The sequence below is a fragment of the Anolis sagrei genome, chromosome 3 (assembly GCF_037176765.1).
Source record: "Anolis sagrei isolate rAnoSag1 chromosome 3, rAnoSag1.mat, whole genome shotgun sequence".
Classification (NCBI taxonomy): domain Eukaryota; kingdom Metazoa; phylum Chordata; class Lepidosauria; order Squamata; family Dactyloidae; genus Anolis; species Anolis sagrei.
In genome coordinates this window covers 219437799-219463907 of record NC_090023.1, presented here as the reverse complement: position 1 = coordinate 219463907, position 26109 = coordinate 219437799, and the positions used below count along the sequence as shown (strand labels likewise).

Below are 26109 nucleotides of genomic sequence, written 5' to 3'. Positions count from 1 at the left end.
TATCCTTTAATATTGTATCTGTTCATTTTGAGATCTCTATTTTGTTCCCAGCTGTCTTTCCAAGTCTTAACTTTCTTGTTATTTCTTTGATACAATCTCTATTTCGATTAATAACTGAGCTGATGTGTAGAAAAACTTCATTTTGATGTAGTTGTCATCCACTTTAAAGTTACATAAATCACCTGTGGTCATTATTTTTGTTTTCCTAATATTTAACTGTAGCTTCTCTTTTGCACTATTTTTATTTTCACCAGTAATGGTTCCTATTTTCTGCAAGCAATACGGTGCTATCTGTATAGCTTAAATTATTGATGGCCGTTCCGTTATTTTTCATGCCTTCTTTCTCCTGAGTCCAATTCTACTTTCTGTATGATATAATCTGTTTATAAATTAAACAGATGGAGTGATAACATACAGCCTTGAGTGACACCTTGCCAATGGGATGCTATTTTGTTTCTCCATATTCCATTCTCACAGTATACTATTGCCTAGACTCAGGTTACATACCAGGAGGTTTACGTGAATAAAAACCACAAACTAAACTGAAAAACAGGTGAATGGAGGGGAGAGAAGCAGGCGGGAGGGATGAAAGTCATGGTATCCCTTACTCCAACCACAGCTTACTTATTTAGTTCTTTGTTTATTTACTTCCTTCATTTCTATATGCACAATCACCAGAGCTGCCTAGGCTATTCTCAAAACAAAACTTACAATCATTACATATAAGAACATAGTAGAGCACAGTGTGAAAACCTAAGGATTGTTTCACACTATACAACTATAGCACTATGCTTTCGCTGGCATGGCAGCATTCTATGGATTCCTAGGTTTTGTAGTTTGGGAGTGCTAGACCTTTCTGGCTGAGAATTCTAAATTGCCATCTCTAAAGTGCAAGTTCTAAGATTCCATAGGGTGCTGCAAGGACACTTAAAGTAGAATCATAGCACTATAACTGTGCATACAACACCCCTTTTAAAACAGCTTCACTGTCTGCCAATAAGTTGCTGAGCCAAATTCAAGGTACAGGTTATGACCTATAAAGCCCTAAATGGTTTGGGCCCCGTCTATCTTCACGATTGCATCTCCCTCTATAAAACGGTGTGAACTTTAAGATCTTCCGGGGAGGCCCTCCTCTCACTCCCACCACCGTAACAAGCACGGTTGGTGGGGACGAGAGAGAGCCTTCTCGGTGGTGGCCCCCACCTCTGGAATCCCCTTCCTAGAGAAATAAGACAGGCTCCATCCCTCCCCTCCTTTCGTAAGAGCTTGAAGACCTGGTGGTTTAAACAAGCCTTTGAGAATTACTAGTTCTAGCTCAGCCCCAGATATTGTTGAATATGGCCACATCTTTTTCTACCACTTATCCAGGTCACTTCCTCCTATTAGGCCCCGGAAATGAACAGCCATAGACTATACCTATTATTGCTGTTGCCTGCTATAGCATTGCACCTAATTTCCTGGGCCCTTTAGAAATTCCACTAGCCTCAGCTTTGCCTTTTTGAATTGCCTTGAACAGGCAGGATTATGTGTGTGTGTGTGTGTGTGTGTGTGTGTGTGTGTGTGTGCTATTGTGATTTTTTATGCTTATATTGCTTTGTTAATTTTATGTTTATGTTGTTTACTCTGTATGTATTGATGATGTTACTTGGAAACCGCTCTGAGTCCCCTTGGGGAGATAGAGCAGTATATAAATAAAGTTTTGTTGTTTTGTTATTGTTGTAGTATGAACGGACAAGGAAAGGGACTTGTTGATGGAAGTCTTTGGGAAAAATTCACCTTGATTTCATAGAATCATGGAGTTGGAAGAGATCTTGTGGGCCTTCCAGTCCAACCCCATGCCAAGAAGCAGGAAAATTGCACTCAAAGCATCCCCAACAGATGGCCATCCAGCCTCTATTTAAAAGCCCCAAAGAAGGAGCCTCCACCACACTTTGGGGCAGAGATTTCCACTACTGAACAGCTCTCACAGTTAGGAAGTTCTTCCTCATGTTCAGGTGGAATCTCCTTTGCTGTAGTTTGAAGCCACTGTTTTGCATCCTAGTCTCCAGGGCAACCGAAAGTTGTGGGGGTTGTAGTTCACCTACATCCAGATAGCATTGTGAACCCAAACACTGTAAGAAAACTGTAAAGAAAACTAAGAGGTACACTTAAAAACCTTTGGAATGGAATCTTCAAAGTGTGGTTATATATAAAGCAAATGTTATGGAAACATTTCTGGGGTCACCATGCCACCACTAGAGCACCACTACTAGAAGAGTGCATCAGGTCCTTTTCAATGATACCCCCCCCCCACCCCCACCCAACTGTGGTGTGGCTTTCCCAAAAGCCTACCTGATGCCTATATAATAACCTTGCTTCATTATTTCCTCCCTGAATCCCTCTCCCCCTTGTGGTGCTGCCTTTGGAAGGTAGCTGTGCCCTGTTTGATGTCCGGACAACTTTGGAGCCTTTCCATGAAACAAGGACAAACAGAATGGGGAAATTTCTGTTCAGCCCTATAGTAAGCTCTTCTCTCAAGTGTTCCAACTCTCTGAGATGTGGGAGGGTTTTTTGGCAGCCTTTCACTGGTGTTATTACTAATAGAACCATATGACATGTCTTAGTTCTCTTGAGCTCTGAGCAGTGGGAGGAAAACACCATCCTGAAATCTGAACGGCAAGCGGGACACACGTTAGTCATTCCAAGCAGTTCCACAATGAACTTTTTCATTAGATGGAGCTTCTCATCAGACTATTATGAGTGACCCAAGTTTACCAAACAGCTAATCCTTAGTAATGAAAGGTTTCCAACAAAAGCCTCCTTTCCAGGGAGTCTAGGCATTTCCCCATTGCCCAGCAGACCATAGGGAAAGTGCCAACCTCTCTGGCTCATATTGTGATAACAAAATGCCAAAGTTTTCTGTTGGCTGCAGGAAAAAAAATTACTAGTGTGCTTTGGAATACACACACTAGTGTCTTTGGCAGTTTCCCTCTTAGTTTTCTTGAACAGTACAGAAGTAGAGGCTGAAAATAATTGTTATACCATGTCTATGCATTTGCCTATTAACTTTTATGTCTATTCAGGGATAATCCCAGGCACTGGTTTATATTGTTGGCAAGCTCAGAGTGATGCAGAAATGTCGGGTGCTGCCCTTTCCCTGGATCCAGGCCATCTACTGTTCATTGCCAGGCAACTGTAACCTCCCTTTCTGCTCACCATTCATTGCTTTGCTTCAAGTTAGTATTTAACAGAATGGGCACTGGATACCACCATGATTTGCCAAGATCCATTTTGGCAGAACTTTATCAAGCCATCTGCAACTAGGTATTTGAACCCATTCACTGTAAAATGTTTCAGGTGTATCTTTTCACTGCTGCTTTCTCCTATCTCACTCACAGACAATATTACATTACCAGAATAGCCTTACAGATATCATCTTTGTTTCCATTTCCAGCCCCCCTCCTCCTCACTCATATCAAGTTGTATGTGTTCTTAAATCAATTAACTAAGCAGCTTAGATGGCGTGTCTGAAAAATTTAGTAAGTCATGTACCAGTTTGATTCTGAGTAAGAGAAGGAATTGTGAGGAAAAAGACCTCCTTCCAGTTGTTGGTGTGTGTGTCTTCTAGACATTTCCAATTTATGGCAACCCTAAGACTTATCATAGGAATTTTTTTGTAAGGTTTGTTCTGAGAAGGTTTGCCATGGAAGCTGAGGGAGTGTGACTTGCTCAAGGTCACCCAGAGGGTTTTCATGGCTTGGTCAAACCTTGGTCTTTCAGAATATTAATCCAAGACCTACATTCATCTAGCAAGACTGGTTTTGGGGAAGAAGAAAGCACTATGTAATTTCCCTGGGCACCAAGTTTGAGATGAGCTCCGTGATGATGGTTGAGCTGATATTTGGGACTAATTTTCAGAATGGGTTGTTGTAGGTTTTTCGGGCTATATGGCCATGTTCTAAAAGCATTCTCTCCTGATGTTTTGCCTGCATCTATGGCAAGCATCCTCAGAGGTTTTGAGGTCACAACCTCTGAGGATGCTTGCCACAGATGCAAGTGAAACATCAGGAGAGGATGCTTCTAGAACATGGCCATATAACCCAAAAAAACCTACAACAACCCAGTGATTCCAGCCATTAAAGCCTTCGACAATTTTCAGAATTTTCCAGCCATCATGGCTATTCACCAAACTGGCCAGGAGATTCTGAGTGTTGTAGTCCAAGCTCTGGAATTTTTAGTGTGTACTGGCTGTGGTAAGTTATCTTCAGGCAAAAGTTGTCATTGGCTTTAAGTTTTCTCCCCCTCCAAGATGCTCTGGGTTGGTTCATAAAAACTTCAATCTGCACACAAATGGCATCCCAAATTTCTTTTGTAGGCAGAGAATTTGGAGAAAGCATAATTGGTGTCCTAGTGCCAAGTGCCAGGATGCAGAAGGGAAGTGCCAAGAGCAGAAGGATAGAGACTGGGCAAATAATGAAAGAGCCAGGAGTGAAACAACCTTAAAAAGGCTGGGGCTTTTTAAGGTTGAATCGCCCCTGGCTCTTTCATTGTTTGTCCACTCTCCAGCCTCTCACACAGCGTAGGTTCACTGGTTGCTTCAAGGTCTGGTAGGAATTTTTACCTTTTCCACAGTTTTTTTGCCTGCCCTACACTGTTGATAGGGGACTGGACAATTGGCCAGCATGGAATCTAAATAGGTGTCACCTGGTAGGTATTGGAGGAACAACAAAATGGTGTGGTGAGCACTTATGGCACCCTTTAGGTCAGAAGTGTCAAATTTGTGACCTTCCAGATATTTAAAACTCCATATCATAGAAGACAGCTTGTCCAGTGGCTAGGAATTCTGGGAGTTGAAGTCCAAAACACCTTGAGAGCCAGAAGTTTGTCACAAGTTTGTCACTATGTTTTAGGTGAAGAATCAGACTGGAACAGCCCTCCAAATGCTACAATAAGACAGATTATGTTATGAATGGTGTGGAGAAACCCAGATTGTAGGAAAGGGTTTTACCAGGGTAAGTTGTGATCTGGGAGAAACCAACTGCAGTAGGTCCCCGTCCCCCCCATTTTTACAGCTTTCAAAGAGAAATTTAATAGGAGACAAATTAAATAAAGTTGCCCATATTTTGATCCATATCATGTATGTCGTCCCATTATTCCAGAGGTTGATCAACAACAATTTTTTTACCATCAACAGAGGCAATCGTGTAGATTCTTTATGGGAGTGTTGCTACTCTAAGATGCTGGAGAAATGATTTTTCACATCCTTCACCACTAACATTGGAAAGTTACTTTTACCATAAATGTATAATTTCGTGTGCTGAAGTCATTCATTTCTTAGCAGTGGCAGTATGCCCAAAGCAGAGTTTTGGGTGAATATCAAGTATAAAGGATTCCATAGATAAGGGACAATAGGAGAAAAGACAGATATTTGAACACAAAGAAAGTAACTTGAGGTACTAACAAAACAATGAACTAGATGAATACAAATACCAAGGAGATTAAATGACAAGTTGAGATAGTGAGAAAAAACTACACCACAAGCTGGGGAATGGAAGCTAAGAAACAAAACCTTAAACTGAATATGAGAAGGAACATGGTGACTCGAGATACTTCAACAGAGAATTCTGATCATATTTGCATGGAGAAAAATTAAGGAAAGGAGAGAAAAATAAATAGAATCGAATATAAAATACTCAAAAAGTGAACAGAGAACAACTGAAAAGGCATAAAAATGATCTAATCGGGATTACAAAATAATAGAACAAGATGAAGGACAGACTCAGCAAGAAGTGGCAGAATTTTGTGATTAATTCTGTGAAGAAGAAAAGAGGATTAAAAATAGCAACAAGCTGTCTAGTTCCTGAAGGAGAAATGGCAGTATTATCAATATGTAGATAGAGAAGCAAACAAAGGCCCCCATGCCAATTACACTATGTAACAAAATTTGAAAAAAATCTGTTCCTTTTTAATAATAATTTTATTGACATTTTTATAATGTGCCTCAATTAACTAAAAAAAACAGGTTTTTGAAGGTAAGTCTTTGGGGGAGGGAATGAGGGGATAGTGAAGGGGGTTTTCAGGAAGGGAGGGGAAGGGGAAGGATTGGGTAGGTAGAGGAAGATTTGGAAAAAAAAATCTGTTCCTGATTTGAAAGTGTTATTTCTTGTTTAATTGTGTGGTACAGTAGAGTCTCGCTTATCCAACATAAATGGGCCACCAGAATGTTGGATAGGCAAAATGTTGGTTAATAAGGAGGGATTAAGGAAAAGCCTATTAAACGTCAAATTACGTTATGATTTTACAAATTAATCACCAAAACATCATGTTTTACAACAAGTCAACAGAAAAAGCAGTTCAATACACAATAACGTTATGTAGCTATTACTGTATTTACGCACCAAAACACTGCAATATATTGAAACAGCTGTGGATCTAGGTGGGAGGCAGACTGTGTTAGAGAATATAAAATGTTGGATAAGCAAAAGTTGGATAAGCAAGACTCCACTGTACTTATTTTGAAAATAGTTGGCTGCCACACACTATGTTGAATTGGTTGAGTTTCTATTAATTGAAAACTATAGCAAAATGTGCTGCAGGATGTCCCACAAAAACAAAGTTTTGTTGTTGTTCATTCGTTTAGTCGTCTCCGACTCTTCGTGACCTCATGGACCAGCCCACGCCAGAGCTCCCTGTCGGCCGTTACCACCCCCAGCTCCCTCAAGGTCAGTCCAGTCACTTCAAGGATGCCATCCATCCATCTTGCCCTTGGTCGGCCCCTCTTCCTTTTGCCTTCCACTTTCCCCAGCATAATTGTCTTCTCTAGGCTTTCCTGTCTCCTCATGATGTGGCCAAAGTACTTCAACTTTGTCTCTAGTATCTTTCCCTCCAGTGAGCAGTCGGGATTTATTTCCTGGAGGATGGACTGGTTGGATCTTCTCGCAGTCCAAGGCACTCTCAGCACTTTCCTCCAACACCACAGCTCAAAAGCATCGATCTTCCTTCGTTCAGCCTTCCCTAAGGTCCAGCTCTCACATCCGTAGGTGACTACAGGGAATACCATGGCTTTGACTAGGCGGATCTTTGTTGCCAGTCTGATGTCTCTACTGTTCACTATTTTATCGAGACTGGACATTGCTCTCCTCCCAAGAAGTAAGTGTCTTCTGATTTCCTGGCTACAGTCTGCATCTGCAGTAATCTTTGCACCTAGAAATACAAAGTCTGTCACGGCCTCCACGGTTTCTCCCTCTATTTTCCAGTTGTCAAACAAAGTTTTACAAGTTATGAAAAAACCGATTAGGAAATGGCATTTATAACCCAAGAAAAAATTATATGGTGTTATCAGACCCAGTTAAAGTAGACCATTTGAATTAATGGGAAATTGGTAAACCAGTTTTTATGTAAGTTTACACCTACTCTACATGGATCCACATAAACTTACGGGAGCTCTGGCATGGGCTGGTCCATGAGGTCATGAAGAGTCAGAAACGACTGAACGAATGAACAACAAACTCTACGTGGAACTAATACTTGGATTTAGGCCAAGCAAACTAGGAGGTTTGGCAGAAGAAGACAGAAGAGGGGGAAATTACATGTATTTCTTCTTTGTGAACTGCCACCAAGTTGACTTCAACTTATAATGACTCCATGAATATGAGACCACCAAGTCACCCCATCATCAACAGCCCTGATCAGATCACAAAGACTCCATGATGAGGCTTCCTTAACTGAGTCTTTCCATTTGGAATGTGGTCTTTCTTTATCTATAAATATATTTTTCAAAGCAAGAAATCAAGAAGAACAAGAAGAATATGGTGCTGTTATTTAGATAGCTTAAAAAAATTAAGGAAAGGGAGGATCAAGAAAAAAGAAGAGTTAAACACCGAAGCTTTCAAAGACAGAAAGGCATAGCTATATTTCACTTACAACTCCTTCTTTTCCAATCAGCCAGAAAATTAGGCTCTGCATTTTATATATTTCATTTTGTAATGGTTAAAAATTAATGGAAGACAGATTAAACCAGGCATGGGCAGACTTCAACCCTCCAGGTGTTTTGGACTTCAAATTCCACAATTCCTAACAGCTGGGAGTTGAAGTCCAAAACACCCAGAAGGCTGAAGTTTGCCAGTAGACTGTTAGGAATTGTGGGAGTTGAAGTCCAAAACACTTGGAGCGCTGAAGTTTGCCGATAGGCTGTTAGCAATTGTGGGAGTTGAAGTCCAAAACACCAGGAGGGCTGAAGTTTGCAGGTAGACTGTTAGCAATTGTGGGAGTTGAAGTCCAAAATACTCGGAAGGCTGAAGTTTGCCGGTAGGCTCTTAAGAATTATGGGAGTTGAAGTCCAAAACACCCGGAGGGCTGAAGTTTGCCAGTAGACTGTTAGGAATTGTGGGAGTTGAAGTCCAAAACACCTGGAGGGCTGAAGTTTGCCAGTAGACTGTTAGGAATTGTGGGAGTTGAAGTCCAAAACACCTGAAGGGCTGACGTTTGCCGGTAGACTGTTAGGAATTATGGAAGTTGAAGTCCAAAACACTTGGAGGACTAAAGTTTGCTGATAGGCTGTTAGGAATTGTGGGAGTTGAAGTCCAAAACATCCAGAGGGCTGAAGTTTGCAGGTAGACTGTTAGCAATTGTGGGAGTTGAAGTCCAAAACACCTGAAGGGCTGAAGTTTGCCGGTAGACTGTTAGGAATTGTGGGAGTTGAAGTCCAAAACACCTGAAGGGCTGAAGTTTGCCGGTAGACTGTTAGCAATTGTGGGAGTTGAAGTCCAAAACACTTGAAGGACTAAAGTTTGCTGATAGGCTGTTAGGAATTGTGGGAGTTGAAGTCCAAAACACCCAGAGGGCTGAAGTTTGCAGGTAGACTGTTAGCAATTGTGGGAGTTAAAGTCCAAAACACTCGGAAGGTTGAAGTTTGCCGGTAGGCTCTTAAGAATTATGGGAGTTGAAGTCCAAAACACCCAGAGGGCTGAAGTTTGCAGGTAGACTGTAAGGAATTGTGGGAGTTGAAGTCCAAAACACCCGGAGGGCTGAAGTTTGCAGGTAGGCTGTTAAGAATTATGGGAGTTGAAATCCAAAACACCTGGAGGGCTGAAGTTTGCCCATGCCTAGGTTAAATCCATGTTTGTTCACATCCTTGCTCACGTTTGTTCAATTTGACACTGAATGAAAAATGTCTATATAATGAAATAATTTTTTTTACTTGCAGCCTTGACTGCTGAAATGAGAAAGAATGTTGGATGAACTGGTTCTGCTTGAAAGGAAACATTTTTTCTGCTTTGTTATTACCAAGTAGAGTTCCAAAGATAACCCTCCCTATCTACCTGTGAACTGGAAGGTCAAGGAAGACACCCGTTCTGTCCAAAACTTCTGTGATTTCCTACCAGTGACAACAAGATGGCAGTTTCCCTCATAATAAACAACACTGTAATTCAGTTCTGAATATGATACCAATAATTTTAAACAATCTGTTTCCCTCCACAAATATTACCTATTAACTTGCTTGTTATTAGTCTCATGTATAGAAAGTCTTTCAAACTCATGCATTTTATTATCTACCCTATTGATATTTCAGTCTAAGCCAGGCATGGGCAAACTTGGGCCCTGCAGGTGTTTTGGAATTTAACTCCCACTATTCCTAACAGCTGGTAGGCTTTTAGAAATTGTGGGAGTTGAAGTCAAAAACACCTGGAGAACCCAAGTTTGCTCATGCCTATCTAAGTCATTAATTTTATTTCATAACTGTTAGATTTATGCAAATATTCTAAATAAATCTAAATAATTATTGATTAATGTGTATTAAAGATTTTGTTGTTGTCAGAAGTTCTTTGCTTGCCACATAATAATAAACTTGGTAGGTTTTCTATCAGAAACATTTCCAACTGTTTTCACTGGAGAAGATGGAGAGCAGACTAGAATCTGAAGAACTAAATTAAACAGAAGTGACAAGGTGTGTGCAGATAAGTGAAAACAGACTAAGTTAACCAATTACCAAAGCTTGTTTACATCAATTCGACAGTTGCAATAAAATATAGAATGTGTCTGCAAAGTGATAAGAGGACCTGCAAGTAACAATTTCACATGGCTTTCCCAAGAGGATTCTGAGGATTTAGGGAGCCAGGAAATTATAAGTCAGTACTTAAATACCTTAAAGGAACCACATCTCAACTAATCATGGAAGGTAAGCAGGGTCGGCTCTGCTTAGTACTTGAATGGGAGACCATCAGCAAATACCAGGTGCTGCAGGCTCTATTTTGGAGGAAGGAACAGGCAAAACTGAGTATCCCTTACCTTTGAAAATCTCATAAAATGCACTGGGTTGCTTATCATCCCTTAGGATGTTAAGCAATATGAAGACATATACACAAACACACTGGGTACCTCTTCCAGCTAAACTGGTGGGAATCAAGGCTCTTGTTGTTTTTTTGTTTGTTTATTTACTGTATTTTTATACCACCTTTCTCAGCTTGTAGACAACTCAAGGTGCTTAACAGGGCAAAATTCAATGCTTACAATGTCATAAATACAATTAAAAACATAACATATAATAAAAACTAAACAAATCAATAAAATATACATTCATAGTGTCTCCTTGTTAAAAACGTTGTCCAGACTCGTTGTCTAGTCGTTCCATTTTCCTATGTCAGTTACTCTGCATTTGCAAACGCTTGTTCAAAAAGCCATTTCTTCACTTTTATCCAGAAAGTTAAAAGGGAGGTGGCTGATCTAATATCTATAGAGAGGGCGTTCCACAGCTGAGGGGCCACCACCGAGAAGGCCATGTCTCTCATCTCTGCCAAATGTACTTGTGACAAAGGTGGTAACAAGACCAGGGCCTCCCTAGACAATCTTAAGGTCCTAAGTGGTTCATAAGGGGAGATAAGTTTGGACATGTAAGTTGGGTCAGAACCGTTTGGGCTTTATAGGCTTTATCACCACTCAACCACCAGGACCTCCAAAGTTGTACATAATCAAAACTAACATATTAAAACATTAAATAATTATCTAAAAGCCAATTGAAAACACTTCTTTCAAAATTGTTCTAAACCCAGGCAGCATGTTTTTAAAACAGTGAGAGCAGGCACCCATAATTTTAAGAGACAAATGGCACCAATCTTCACTGCCTGCCAGAAACTATGATGGGAATGACTCTGCTTGGCCTCCTTTAGGAGGAAGTTTCACATCTGGGGTCCTGTTACACCAGCACAGCCTCTCACATTTGCAGACTGTGGTTCGGGCATATTTTATTAGACTCCAGAAGGACTTCTTCCAACTTGGGAGAAAGTTTGAAGCCATGCTTCTTGGATAAACCCCTCCCCTCTGCCCTGCCACTTCCTACATACATAGGTGGTAATTGAGTAGACAATGATTAATCAAAAAGAGATCTTGGGTTTATGGTTCAGTAAAATATCCCTCTCAACATCCATGAGTGATGAGACAAGGGGATGTTGCCATGTATCAAGAAAGAAATAAAATGAAAAAAGTAAAGCGATCAATATTGTAATACTCCAAAGCAATGCTATGGTCCCATTCTATGGTTCCTAACGCTAGCAGGGGAAGTGGTTAACACTGGATGGAATCAGATGAAGACAAGTAAACTCTGGTCAAGATAGCAAAATCAAGCCCTGGTGGCAGGCAAAGCTGACCAAGCAGGTCAACTCAGGTCTCAAGAAGCAGAGTCAAAACAGAAGCCCTTTTGTGAAAAGGGCAGATACAAACAGGACCTTGGACAGCTCTAGGGAGTCCTGTAGGTTTCAGTTTATGCTGATGCTCAGAGCAGATAGTTGAGATTAACTGGATGTTGTGAGTGGGCTAATATAACTTGGAGGGTCATTACCTCCACATATTAGAGGAGTCTCCCAGCCTATTAAAGGATCCTCACATGGTTTGTCTTAGACTTTTGCAAAGCTGAGAAAACTGAGGTTTTGCCAGGGATTTTTCCCTCAAGCAGAGGATAGAGGTAAGGCCTGGGTGACTCTGAATAAAGCACTGGATATTTTTCCCTTGAGAAAGTAGCCTGAACATTATCCTCACCCCACTGTTCTGCACACTAAATGGTCTGGAGGGTTCTGGGGGGTGGTAATAATAGATACACTGAGCAGTTTTGATTGTCATGTCCTGTTCGAAATGCAGGTCTGGCAAAATTAAAGAAAAGGACAACTGAAATGATCAAGTGGCTGAAGCATTTCCTCTGTGAGGATAGGCTGACATATGTGACTAAGAGGGGAAAGATGAAAAAATAGTTTTGAGATGATAGGACTGATAAAATTGCAAATAGTGAAGAGAAAGTGGACAGAGACTCGATTTCTCCTTTTCTCATACTTGAGCTCAGGGGCACTAGAATCATACTAGAATCGCAGAATCGCAGAATCATAGAGTTGGAAAAGACCTCATGGGCCATCCAGTCCAACCCCCTGCCAAGAAGCAGGAAGATTGCATTCAAAGCACCCCTGACAGATGGTCATCCAACCTCTGTTTAAAAGCTTCTAGAGAAGGAGCCTCCACCACACTCTGGGGCAGAGAGTTCCACTGCTGAACAGCTCTCACAGTCAGGAAGTTCTTCCTAATGTTCAGAAAGAAACCTGATTTATAGCAGAGTCAGGAAAGATAACACAAGTACATTTTCCTACAACTCATCAGGGGTTGTACAACATAAATTATGGTTTGGTGTGAATGATAATGTTACACAAGCAGATGCACAGCTAAAAGACTACTAAGGTGAGTTTCAGTAAACACAGATGGGTATAGATTGGTTGAGAATACATGCACAAATGGACTGCATGCACAGCTCCATGACCTTGAAGTGGATGTGATAGTTGTGCATCAGAAAAAATGTCCATCTTCCATATACAAAAGACAGGATTCTCACCCTTTTATGACAATTCCAGTCAGAGCAAAGAAGAATTGGAAAATATATGGGGAAGGGGGGACTTCTAGGCACAATGGTCATATAATCTTTAGTTTAGTAGCATCTGAGTAGTGGAGAACCTGTCTGGTGTCTGGCTTGAGTATTGGACTATGAATCAAGAGAAGGGTTCAAATTCCTACTCAACCATGGACATTTACTGAGTGACACTAGATAAGTCACACACTCTCAGCCTCAGTGGAAGGCAAGGGCAGAGCCCCTCTGAACTAACTTTGTCAATAAAACCCTGTGATAAGTTTGCCTTCATGTTGCCATAAGTCAGAAACTATTTGAAGACACACACCAACCACAACAATGACTCTGAGTGTCATTTGTTGTGGAAAGGGAAAAGTATAGCTCACTTGTATGCTTCCAATAGTATCTAAGAGGCCACTGATGGAAACAAAAGCATAGAGCTGTAGTTCTCAACCTGTGGGTCCCCAGATGTTTTGGCCTTCAACTCCCAGAAATCCTAATAGCTGGTAAACTGCCTGAGATTTCTGGGAGTTGTAGGCTAAAACACCTGGGGACCCACAGGTTGAGAACCACTGGCATAGATGGTATGAACTGTTCGACTTACATTCTTGACAAGATATACCTTTCCAGGCTAATAAAACATTGCTTTCATTTTCAAATCCAGATGTTAAATTTTTAATGCCTTCATATCAATATTTGCCACTATAATGCAAGGAGGCGAGAACTAAACTCTACAGGAATAGTTTAATTAGTATATGGAAATCTAATCGGTTTGATGCTTTGAATTCCCTACAACAGATTCAAGCAAAGATTTCGGTGTAGGATGTGTTCCAAAGCTACTATATTTGTATTTGAACATTTTCACTGGCCAGCTTCTATAGATAGCAGCTGGGATCAGATGATATCCATCTCCATCATCAAAAATAACAGCAACAATAATGACAATGGCATGGATGGTAAAACCCTAAAGTTGAGATGTTTACCATGTCTACTCATACAGCCCTGACAACTACTATATTCATTGGATGCACATCCAATTGTCAGTTTGTATTATCTATATAAATAAAAATATAATGTTCATTTGTGGAATTAACATAACTCAGAAACCACTGGATGAATTGACACCAAATTTGGACATAATATACCTATCAGGCCAACAAGTGGCTATCACTCATAAAAACACTGAAAAACACAGCAGAAGAGACTTAAAAATCCAAAAACAAAAAATACATTAGAATGCATGCGCAAAACCACATATATATACACAAACACACATATGTACACATATACACAAATATATACACACAAAAAACACATATATACATACTGGGCCACAGTAACATGTTCCAGGGGACAGCTAGTATATAATAATGCAATTTGGAGTGGAGCATTTTCAGTTTTGACTTCAAAATCATCAAAACCTCTGACCCAGAACTGTTTATTTTGATGAGGTGCACTTCAATCAGCCACCAGAGGGCAATCTGATCATATTTATCCCAGTGTAATTTAGCTGTTCATGTTACTTGTTTTCAGTCTTCTGAAATGTGTGGTACTAAACTGTCATCATGATGCCAGTAAAAGGCACCAAACATTGCTCTTTTTTATTCCTATGTGATCAATGTGACAAAGCCATATAAACCTTAATGCAAAATGTATTTTATTTTTGCTGTAGGCAGATAACCTTCAGAGACTTGGAATGATAAACTAGCAGAACGTAAGACATTGATTAATTTTAGCTGGAGACAACTATGCAAATCCACAATTTGCAAATAAACTCAGGAGCCAAAAATGTAGCCATTTAAGTATGGAATGGTGACATATACACAACTTTCTATGATAATATATAGTTCTAAAAAGGAGGTAGAAAGTGGGTTGTTGTAGTTTTTTTGGGCTGTATGGCCATGTTCTAGTAGCATTCTCTCCTGACGTTTCACTTGCATCTGTGGCAAGCGTCCTCAGAAATTATGGGGTTTGTTGGAAACTAGGAAAATTGGGTTTATATATCTGTAGAAGGTGCAGGGTGGGAGAAAGAACTCTTGTCTGTTGGAGCTAGGCGTGAATGTTTCAATTGGCCACCTTGATTAGCATTTGATGGCCTGACAGTGTTTAGGTGTGACCATCAGTTTATCTCTGTCTAAACCACCCCCATCCCTTGGGATAGAGACTCTCCCCTGATCCAGGAAATATACTAGACTCTAACACATACTAGCATTGTGACACAGAGCCTGATTTTTGAAAGACACATTTTACTACACTGTAATTCTGTTCTCATGTGTGAGAAACAACCATCTTCAAAGACGTTGCTCAGAGAAGGCCTGGGTGTGTTACCATCCTGCAGGAGGCTTCTCTCATGTGTCTGCATGGGAAGCTAGGGCTGGCAGACAGGAGCTCACCCTGTCTTGCGGATTCAAATTGCCAACCTTCAAGTCAGCAGTTCAGCCAGCAAAAAGATGTAACCCATTTGGAACCGCGGCTCCTCCTTTGCATACTGATCCATACTAACATGGTTACCGGTATGTCTTTGAGTTCCAAAACTGGTATAAGCAGCAGCCATATAAACTAGGGGATTAGGAAATCTCTTGTTCTCAAAAATAACTTTCCAGGCTCTAAAATTTCAGGCCCAAGAGTGTATTAAAAGTTTCAAAAATCAAGCTATATAGCTCAGTACTCCAAAATATATCTTTTCCAAATACTATTAAGAGTAAGCAAGGTATATTGTTATTAAGAGGCTAGAGCTGTGCTGACCCTTATAAATTTCAATTTATTAACACACAACTCCCAAGAACTATTTAAGCAAATTGGGTTTTTTTTATTATATGAGAATTGTCTCAGTACAATGTTCAAAATGAAATAGCCAAGTTGTTTTAGGCATGACTGCAAATCAAAGTAATGCTGAATACATTTACATTAATACCTTCTAAACTGGTCATAATTTAAAAGGTACAGGTTCTGAACTCTAAATGTAAGCCATATGATAATATTCAAAGTAAGTAACATCGAGACTAAATTAATATGGAAATGTATCTGTGGAATCTACCTTTGCTATTTTACAAATTGCAATTCAACACTTTGTGAACCTCTTGTGATCCAGGACTATCGTTGAGAGTGTTTGACATTGTTCCAAAAGTAGAATGTATATCATTTTTTACTTCAAGCTGCAAATAAAACATCACAATGTTTCAGTGCTTTGTGTTCAAAGTTCACATGGAGCTCTCCTCTTTATTTGATAGGAAAACCATATTATTATTTATTTATTTATTTATTTATTTTTAGACCACCCCCTCTCTCCAAGGGGACTCAGGGTAGTTTGTGAACAAAAAGGCAAACATTCAATGCCTAAACAAATGCAAATACATTAAAATAATTCAACATAATACAAAATAACAACAACTGGAGCTTATCACATAAAGGAATTAACATCAAAGTAAGGATAAGAAAATTACATAGTTCAATCCTCAATGGTGTGTCTATACTGTAGAATTAATGCAGTTTGACACAACTTGAAAAGCCATGGCTCAATGCTATGGAATTATGAGAGTTGTAGTTTTACAAGGTCTTTAGCCTTCTCTGCCAAAGAGTGCTGATGCCTCTCCAAATTACAACCTCCCGGGATTCCATAACATTGAGCCATTGAAGCTAAAGTGGCATCAAACTGTATTCATTCTACAGTGCAGATGCACCCTAAGGTTCAATTGAAACTTAAAAGAGATGCAAAAGATGCAACGTGGTTTGATCCAAGTTCAGTGGCATTTCAAATTGTTGCACTCAACAACAGATAAGGTATATCCCACATTGTATTGTGTTTCTTTCATTTTGCAGAGCAGAGTTACAAAGTAGGCTGTTACGAAATGGAATTTGGTGGGACTTTCCTTCTCCTTTCTTTCTTCTGTTTCTAGCATTGAAACTGAGGCATATTTTGGATTGAGAAAGGGTTTTCCTCACACCCCTCCTTTCCCATTGGAATGCATGCCATTCCCTGACCTTGATGGGTGGGTGTCCCCATGGGGTTTTGCTGCAGGTTTTGTTTTCCTGAGGGGCACAAAAGGCAGGCCTTGTGGGAGGTATGTTTGTGTGTGTACATGCGCAGTTATGCGTGTGGCGGGGGAAGAAAAGAGGGAAGAATAAGAAATGCACAGCGAGCAACTTCTAGAGATAATCAATGGCTGCATAATGAGCAACTCACTCTCTTGAATATTGATTAGTCAGCTCTGGCAAGATCCTGCTCTCAGGCGGTCAGTGCTCTTGCCAGCTGCTTTGTGCAAAGACAAAGAAGGGAAAGGATGTAAACTCCAAATAGTTTGTTTGTGTTTTTAATTGGAGAGGGACATTTTGGAGCCATGTGATGCATGAAGAGAAAGAAAGCAAAGACGCTTAGCTACAAGAGCAATCAAAACATCATTTGATAATATAAGCATTTTCATATATTTTATTACCACTGCATTTGACACATCATCAAACCTCATTAGAAATGTAACAGAACAAACAATTGTAATCAGCGTCTTTTATGGGCATGCAGATGTCCCTGAGTTCAAATAATAGGTTGTATATTAACAGGCCAATCCTATACGTGTCTCATCAAACATAAATTATGTTAATTCAATGGGGCTTACTTGCAATCAGAGGTATATAGGGGTGCATCTACACTGTAGAATAAATGCACTTAGATACCATTTCATCTGCCATGGCTCAATGCTATGGGATCACTTGAATTGTACTTTTATAAAGTCTTCATCTTTCTCTGCCAAAGATTATTGGTGTCTCACCAAACTACACATTCCATGGCAATGAGTCAAATTGTTGTCAAATTGTATTAATTCTGAAGTGTAAATGCACCCTAGGTTTGCAATTGAGTTTTGTTTTTCCGCCACCGGTGGCTTTTTCACTGTAACCTAGATTCAGTGTTTTGCTGTGGCTGCTAATAATATTGTTGCCATTGCAATTCTGCAACTGTTTAGACCAGGCATGGGCAAACTTCGGCACTCCAGGTGTTTTGGATTTCAACTGCAGTTGTTAGGAATTGTGGGAGTTGAAGTCCAAAACACCTGGAGGGCCAAAATTTGCCCATGTAAACAAAATACTCTATTCCTTTATGTTTAAGCAATAAGTGTATATATATATATATAGAGAGAGAGAGAGAGAGAGAGACTCATTTTTTTGTTGAGCAGCACAAGTACAAACCCAGTGACAGGAACCACTTTTAAAAAAATAGATTTCCCCTAGATATATTTAAATGAAGCTTTTTTTTTTTTGTTAGTCACACATTAAAGGTGTCATTTTGATATGAAAACTTACCTTGTGGGAAGTTGAACCTCTTCTCTCCCAGGCTCTCTGTGAAGAACACAAATACCAAAGGTTAAGGGAGAAAGGAAACATCTGCATGCCACTCTCTTCCACCCATTTCATCCCTTTTGCAAGGCCTATCTTGACTTTAAGGGAATCACCCCGGGATAAATTTGGTTCTCAGTCGGTGCCAAAAGAGAACAACAGAAGCCTGCGAAAGGCAGCTGGTCTTGCATTTCTTTTCTTGAATGGATCTGTTCATTCTAGTCTGATGGTGGAGACTGTAAACAATGGCCCTTCATTCAAGCTTATTGTGTTAGACATAATTACAGTGTATATTCTTCATAACTATACATGCCCAAAGTCACATTGCAAAAGTTTTCTTCTTTTTGCTCAGTAGGTTAGGGATCATGGAATGAGAAATGTATAATAAACATTGTGAGGAGTTAAAACTATAGATGTAATAAAGTAAGTTTCCCAAATTATGTGAAGGAACAACTCTCTCTAAGAACACTTAGGAGATGTATTTGCACCATACAGTCATACCAATTACAAATGTCTCTAGCATAGCTGGATCCTAAGGATTCCTGGGATTTGTAGTTCAGTAAAGTTCCAAGAACTGTAATTCTAGTGAGACAACTAAACAAGGATTTGAGGTGAGACGCTATGTGTCATACAAAGAATTTGGTCTTTTTAACAGAAAATTCCAGGATTCCATAGAATAGAGCAATGGTTCCGAACCTGTGATCCATGGACCATTTCCAGTGGTCCCCAAGAACTAAAATAAAAACTCAAATGCGGCCTCATCATTACGACACTGTTGCAATGAGAGCGACTGATCTCGTGAAACCCTCTTATAGTGCCGAGGCAACAGGGATGTCGTCAGGGGAGAGGATGACTACCCATGAAAGGCACAACAACAAGCCTCCTGACTGCTGCTTCCTCCTCCTCCTCCCTCCCCCTGAGTGGAGCTGTTCCATGTGGCTCCTGGAAATGGGGGCACCTTGGTGTCTTCGTTTTTAGGCCTGTTCTTGGGCTTATTTGAGGCGCTGAATCAGAAAATTGCATTGGATGGACCATATATGGTCTATCTAATGCAATTTTCTGAATCAGCACCCCAAATAACCAATTCATAACCCTTTTCCCTGGTCAAAGTGGTCCCTGGTCAAGTGGCCCCTGGTCAAGAAAAGGGGTTGTAGTGTAGATAAACCACAAATAAGTCAGTGGTTGCAAACTATTTTGTGGATCTTATTAGCAATACACTTGTGCAGAACAAATGCCAAGTATCAATCAAAATCACAGAGATAAATAATAATAATAATAAATAATAATATTCACAATGTCAAAATTTGAAATTTACACTGAGTAATGACTTGAAAGATTTTTTAAATAAAAGGATGTACAAATGGTATCTGATACCAGAAAGGATTGCTAAGATGTATAAAAATATTTATAGTGATTAATGTATTGTCGAAGGCTTTCATGGCTGGAATCACTCAGTTCTTGTGGGTTTTTTCGGGCTATATGGCCATGTTCTAGAGGCATTTCTCCTGACGTTTCGCCTGCATCTATGGCAAGCATCCTCAGAGGTGAGGTCGGACCTCACCTCTGAGGATGCTTGCCATAGATGCAGGCGAAACGTCAGGAGAAATGCCTCTAGAACATGGCCATATAGCCTGAAAAAACCCACAAGAACTGATTTATAGTGATTGTTGGAAATGTGGGGGAAAGGTGGTCACTTTTTATCATATCATGTGATAGTCTCGTAAAAAAGCCCAGAAATACTGAACACAAATACATGTGATTTCAGAAGAAAGTGTTAAAGTCGAATTTGAAATAAAACCTGAACTCTATCTGCTTGGCATGTTGGATAAGCAATTATAGAAAATGGGGAAAGTTCTTGATATACATGACAATGGCAACGAGAATTACCTATGCTCAAAGATAGAAAGACTCAATGTTTCCATCACAAGACAATTGCCTTAGGAAATAAGTGAACTTGCTGAAATGGATAACCTTACTACGTTGCTTAAGGAGCAATCTCTAATTTTAAGACTGGAGCCTATTTATTGTGTTCCTCCAGCAAAGATGGGGTCAAATCTCCATCACTGTTTTTTTGGGCTAGAAGTGTGTTATTATGTGAGAAACAATGTGGTTTCCATTCCCTAAATGGATGTAGAAACTAAGAGAATAAAACCACCAAACAGAGAATATACAGTCCTTAGATTAGATAATATAGATTGTTTGTAGTTATTTGTTTTTTAATATTTAGGATGTAGTAGTATTATTACCAGGGCCCCCCTGGTAGCGGAGTGGGTTAAACTGCTGAGCTGCTGAGCTTGCTGACCGAAAGGTTCAAATCCGGGGAACGGGCTGAGGTAACGGCGCTCCATGCAGTCATACTGGCCACATGACCTTGGAGGTGTCTATGGACAATGCCGGCTCTTTGCTTAGAAATGGAGATGAGCACCACACAGCAGATCTGGAAATGACTAGACTTAATGTCAAGGGGAAACCTTTACTGTTAGTATTATTTTGGAAAATGTATTTCTGATCTTTTCTAAGATTAAAAGCTCATGTGTGTCCAGGGACCCTTTTTTCTGCCATAGAGTAGCACAACGACAACTTTGAAAGTTACCATAATCATAGAATCATAGAATCAAAGAGTTGGAAGAGACCTCATGGGCCATCCAGTCCAACCCCCTGCCAAGAAGCAGGAATATTGCCTTCAGTAATGTGAGTGGGACCCTGTTAAAGGTCTTTGTAAGCCTCCCCTTATCATGGACTTGGATCCTTGGCACCATCTGCTACTCCCCTTACAACCACAGCATGCTGTTGTTTCAGGGCACTCTAAGGTTGTCATATTATAGAGTAGTCTTTGCAAGATTTGTTCACAATAGATTTGCCATTGCCTTCCTCTGAGGATGAGAGAGTGTGACTTGCTCAAGGTGGCCTACTTCATGACCTGTATGCTGCCACTAAAAATGGTACAAACAGAGGCACAAAAGCCAAGAAGAAGAATATGATTTGAACTGGATGCAGAAGTTGGACAGGAGGTTTAAAGTGTGTCATTGGAAGGGGCCACAGTTGTGTAACGGGTTAAACCATTGAGTGGCTGAACTTGCTGACTGGAAGGTTGGTGATTCGAAGCCACAGGATGGGGTGAGCTCTTGCTGTTAGCCCCAGCTCCTGCCAACCTAGCAGTTTGAAAACATGCAAATGTGAATAGATCAATAGGTACTGGCTCAAGACATCATTTACACCATCATATAATTCAGTTTGAAACAGCATTATATGGAAGTGTAGATGAGGCCCAAGACATTTTACTGTGAGGTAGATCAGCAACACAACACATATCAAAATCAAAATATACCCAAAGATTGAAAAAAAAAACTTTGTTTCAAGCATCTTTCTACTTCCTTGTAGAAAATTGAAATAAAAATCCAATGGCTATTCTTTCATCACAACCCAAATCTGCAGCCTGATATAAAGTCAGCCCTGTTGGGAAGAGATAGCTAGTAAATATCAAACTTAAGGACCTCATCACACTACACTGTTATTGAACTATTCTACTTGAACTGCCATGGCAAGATTGCATGAAAACCTAAGTCGTACAGTTTATGGAAAGGGCTATTAGCACTCAGCCAAAGAGTTTGTGGACCTTAGTAAACTACAAAACCCAGAATTTCACGGGATACTGCCTGGGCGGTTAAAATGAAATATAGCGCTATTAACAATGTAGTGTGATAACTGGTGTCCTGTTCAGAAGTTATAAGATTGTAAAATGGACTTATAATCTCAGTATTGATAGTCGCTCACTTATACAGCCACTAATGATAGATTGCATGCTCAGAGAAAGCCCCAACTGAAGGGATTCTGAGGTGCTCTAGTTTAGCACGCTGGGAAATTGTGTTTGCAGTGCCCTCCCAGTCCTGAGGACATCTCCACTTGCCTGTTTCCCCATGACTAGGGGTGCAAATAAACAGCAGAATTAATGCAGTTTGATACCACTTTAACTGGCATGGCTCAGTGCTATGGAATCCTGGGAGAAGTAGTTTTACAAGATCCTTAGCCTCCTCTGCCATAGAAGGCTGGTGCCTCACCAAAAGACAACACAAATGATTCCATAGCATTGAGACATGGCAGTTTAAGTGGTGCCAAACTGTATTCATTCTACTGTGTAGATGAGCCCTAAGAGAGTGATGCACATGTCATTTCCCAATTCAAAACGCCTTGCTAACCCTTCAGTTGGGCCACTGCCAGGCTGAAAAATTAGGGCCTTGGGAGGAGCATTGTCAGATGTTACTGTGGCAACAGACCGTCATCATGGTGGTTCTCTCTGAAGACGCGGGACCTTGGCCTAATTTTTAAATGACAATGGCATGCAGAAAATTTAGTAAGTTTCAAAAGGCATATGATTTCATATGTTCGAAGATCACTCCACTTTTAATATCTGTTTTTTATCTTCTTTGCTACTAGGACACTGCAATATTTCATTAATATTCTGCTTGAAGATTTGCTCTTACACCTGACGTGAAAGGGCAGAGATTCCTTTGGATTTCAGTTCTCAGGATTTTCCTGTTCTAGAGGCTTGGGGCTTTGGAAATTCTAGTCCAGAGAAAGTGCAATGGCTCCAAAGTCTGTATAAGAAACATGTTTTCATGTCAACAGAATCTCTCATGACTTAGCCCTCAAGCATCTATCAGTGATTCTTTTTTCAAAAAGTGACATAAAGGGCCCTTCCACACAGCCATATAACCCAGGATATCAAGGCAGAAAATCCCACAAGATCTGCTTTGAACTAGGTTATCTGAGTCTACACTGCCATATATTCCAGTTCAAAACAGACAATGCGGGATTTTCTTCACCTGTGTGGAAGGGGCCAAAGATGAAGCAAACCAGGTTAAATATAGAGGGGAGGGGGCATCACTTACTTTCTAATTTTCATTCCATAACACTTCCCAGTTGTAAATCTGTAGATATTAAAGCAAAACCTCTTATTCATATAGCTGAGAGCATTTCTACATCTTAAACTCCAGCAATCTTGAGGTTTTATGATGCATTTCAGTAGTAAATCTTATATATGTCTGCTCAGAAGTAAATCCGATTGGATTCCCTGGGTAGACATATATAGGATTGCTGCATAAAGCTCATCTCTCAAATATCATCCTTTTTTTCTCTATTATAAATCCTTCTTTTGCTCTAAAGCAGCGTTTCTCAACCTCAATTTCTCAATTTCTGCAACCCCTCAGGGATTGGGACCCTTGGGGGGAAGTCACGGGTGGGGGGGGGGGGTGTCAGAGGAGTTTCAAAATACCATTAAAAAAACACAGTATTTTCTGTTGGTCATCGGGATACCGTATGGAAAGTATGGCCCAATTCTATCATTGGTGGGGTTCAGAATGCACTTTGATTCTAGATGAACTATAAATCCCAGCTACTACAGCTCCCAAATGTCAAGGTCTGTTTTCCCCAAATTCTATCAGTGTTGACATTTGGGCATATTGAGTATTGCTCCAGATCCATCATTGTTTGAGTCCCCAGTGCTTTCTGGATGTAGGTGAACTACAACTCCAAAACTCAAGGTCAATGCCCACCAAACCGTTCCTGTATTTTCTGTTGGTCATGGGAATTCTGTGTGCCACGATTGCTTCAATTCCATCAGAATGCTCTTTGATTGTAGGTTAACTATAAATCCCAGCAACTACAACTCTCAAATGACAAAATCAATCCTCCCCAACCCCACCAGTATTCAAATTTGGGTGTATCGAGTATTTGTGCCAAATTTCGTCCAGTGAATGAAAATACATCCTGCATATCAGATATTTACATTACGATCCATAACAGTAGCAAAATTACAGTTATGAAGTAGCAACGAAAATAATTTTATGGTTGGGAGTCACCACAACATGAAGAACTGTATTAAGGGGTTGTGGCATTAGGAAGGTTGAGAACCACTGCTCTAAAGTTTAGGAGCCACTTGGAAAGACATTAAATAATTATGGAAAAGTTACCAAGAGTTCATATGCTCTAGATTATATGCACATTGCTTTGAAAAATCAAGCCTAATTTGGTCATCTTCCCCATAAACAGAAAAGCCTTGAAGTAATCAGCATTTCTCCCAGTGTGCAGTATGCTCATCCTTCGCTTTAATGAAGTACTGTAGATGAATAATGTATGAAAACATAAAGGAAAAAAAAGGCTGTATAATTTTCACTCTATGGGAATTCTCTCAGAGGCAAGGTTATATGCCGGTGGCCCTGGGTTTTCTAAGTTGTTTTGTATGACACGTTATGCTAGAAGAGTGGGCAGGATAGAAGGGAGGGGGACTTCTCATTAGCACAGTGAGAAGTAAATCTCAAAAGGACTGTGTGGCTTGGATGCTTTTCTGTTGTTTGGCAGGGCATGCTTCAGTTGTTGAACACTTTTAAAGATTTGCACAGCTTTTTTTCTTACTTAAGGTCACTTGCAAATGACTTCCCGGTCCAGAGACAGCGGGAATGATCTATATACACCATTAGCATTTCTGAGGTTAACTAGTAATGTGCCTTCAATTGCTTTGAGATTAAGTCTCTTACCTTGCAGAGTTTCAAGATTAGCCAACAAGCCAGATAGGCTGTCAAAGTAAACTTTGCCTTCATGTATCTCTCAGGTAAACAGGTGAGATACATTTGTACGTAATCCAAGTCATCGCTGGCTTCAGCATCTCGGCTGCCTGCACCGGCGGTACAGTCTTCCTCCTGTCTCCTCCGATGCCCTCCTGGTGCACCCAGAAACTTGTTAACCTCCATCTTACAAACTCTTCCTCCGTCTCTCACAAAGCCAGGAGACAAGTCAGCGAATCCTTTGTTCCAAGTCAGGGGTTTAACTCTTCCAGGCCATCGAAAGAATTCCCTCTCTGCAGTCTGCTGGATGATGCTGGGACAAACTTCCAAGGTTTGAACCGTGCCTTGGCTGGTTGCCTTTCCCTTATTGAACAACCTCTTGCAAATGTGTGTGTTCAGCTACAAGATAAATATAGCACTGACTAGCGAGCCTCTTGCCATGGAGCACAAGAATACTTCTGCAGTTGCCAAGAGCAAAGAGAAAGATTCCCATTTAGCCAAAGCACAAGGCTGTCGTCCCCCCAGCCTCCCACCCCCACCCCAGGCTCAGTGCTCCCTTGTTCTTGTTAGGAAGAGGGATAAAGGGGAAAGAAAGCCATGATCTATGAAAAACTCTTTTGGCCAGTTTTGCTTCCTCAAGAAAGTCCCCGTTGTGGAAAGAAACAACATTCAGAAGACAGGAGGGTTTGGTATTTTTTTATTATGATTTTTCCTCTTCCCAACCACAATAATTCATTGTTTGTGATTATTTCATATGTCCAGCTTGTGAATAATAGAGATTTCAAAAGCACAAATGAAGTGTCTTTGGTGGAATAGGGCCAAGACATTTTGGATTAATGAATGGCTGCTCTACAAAGCCAACAACCCCGCTCCTCCCCTCTCCGAGTGTTTCCACGCAGTTTTATTACTAAACTGTTTAAAGTGAGTTCATGACATATTCCTATAGCAAGCATTTATGTATCCCAAGACTCACATACCGATAGTCTAGTCTTTGCACAAGTTATAAAATTAATTGCACTAGGTAGAATCTTACATAAATATTAACCCTCTTGATTGTGTCCACTGGACTAATAAATGTATCCTGTATGGCTTTCAAATTACCTTGCTCTTTACATCATTTGTGTCAAGGCCATTTTCTTGATTAAATCAGGATTAATTTTGCATTTCCTGAGTCTGAAATTCAGATGTGAATGCACATTGGCTTAGTTTACATTCACTGACTAAATTGGCTCTGTTCCAAATTGGCTCCTATAGGTACAACATTCAGAATCTGAAGTATTCCAGATAAAAAGCCTCTTTTACAATAAGTCGCCCAAAGTTTGTTTTAGGCTGCAATTTTGTGCATTATCTAAGCTCCTGCACCTTAGT

The 26109-nt window shown here is 40.3% G+C and overlaps 1 protein-coding gene across 1 annotated transcript in view; it reads right to left on the bottom strand.

Moving 5' to 3' along the window:
* ARHGEF4 (Rho guanine nucleotide exchange factor 4) overlaps window positions 1-25197 on the bottom strand; it is a 239972-nt gene extending 214775 nt beyond the window's left edge. Inside the window, exons 1-2 of the mRNA XM_060768163.2 lie at window positions 24715-25197; window positions 18149-18184 (exon numbers count right to left, since the gene is read on the bottom strand). Coding sequence (XP_060624146.2) covers window positions 18149-18184; window positions 24715-24927 — 249 coding nt within the window. The 5' untranslated portion in view covers window positions 24928-25197. The remainder of the gene's footprint in view (window positions 1-18148; window positions 18185-24714) is intronic.
* Between the last annotated feature and the right edge of the window lie 912 nt (window positions 25198-26109).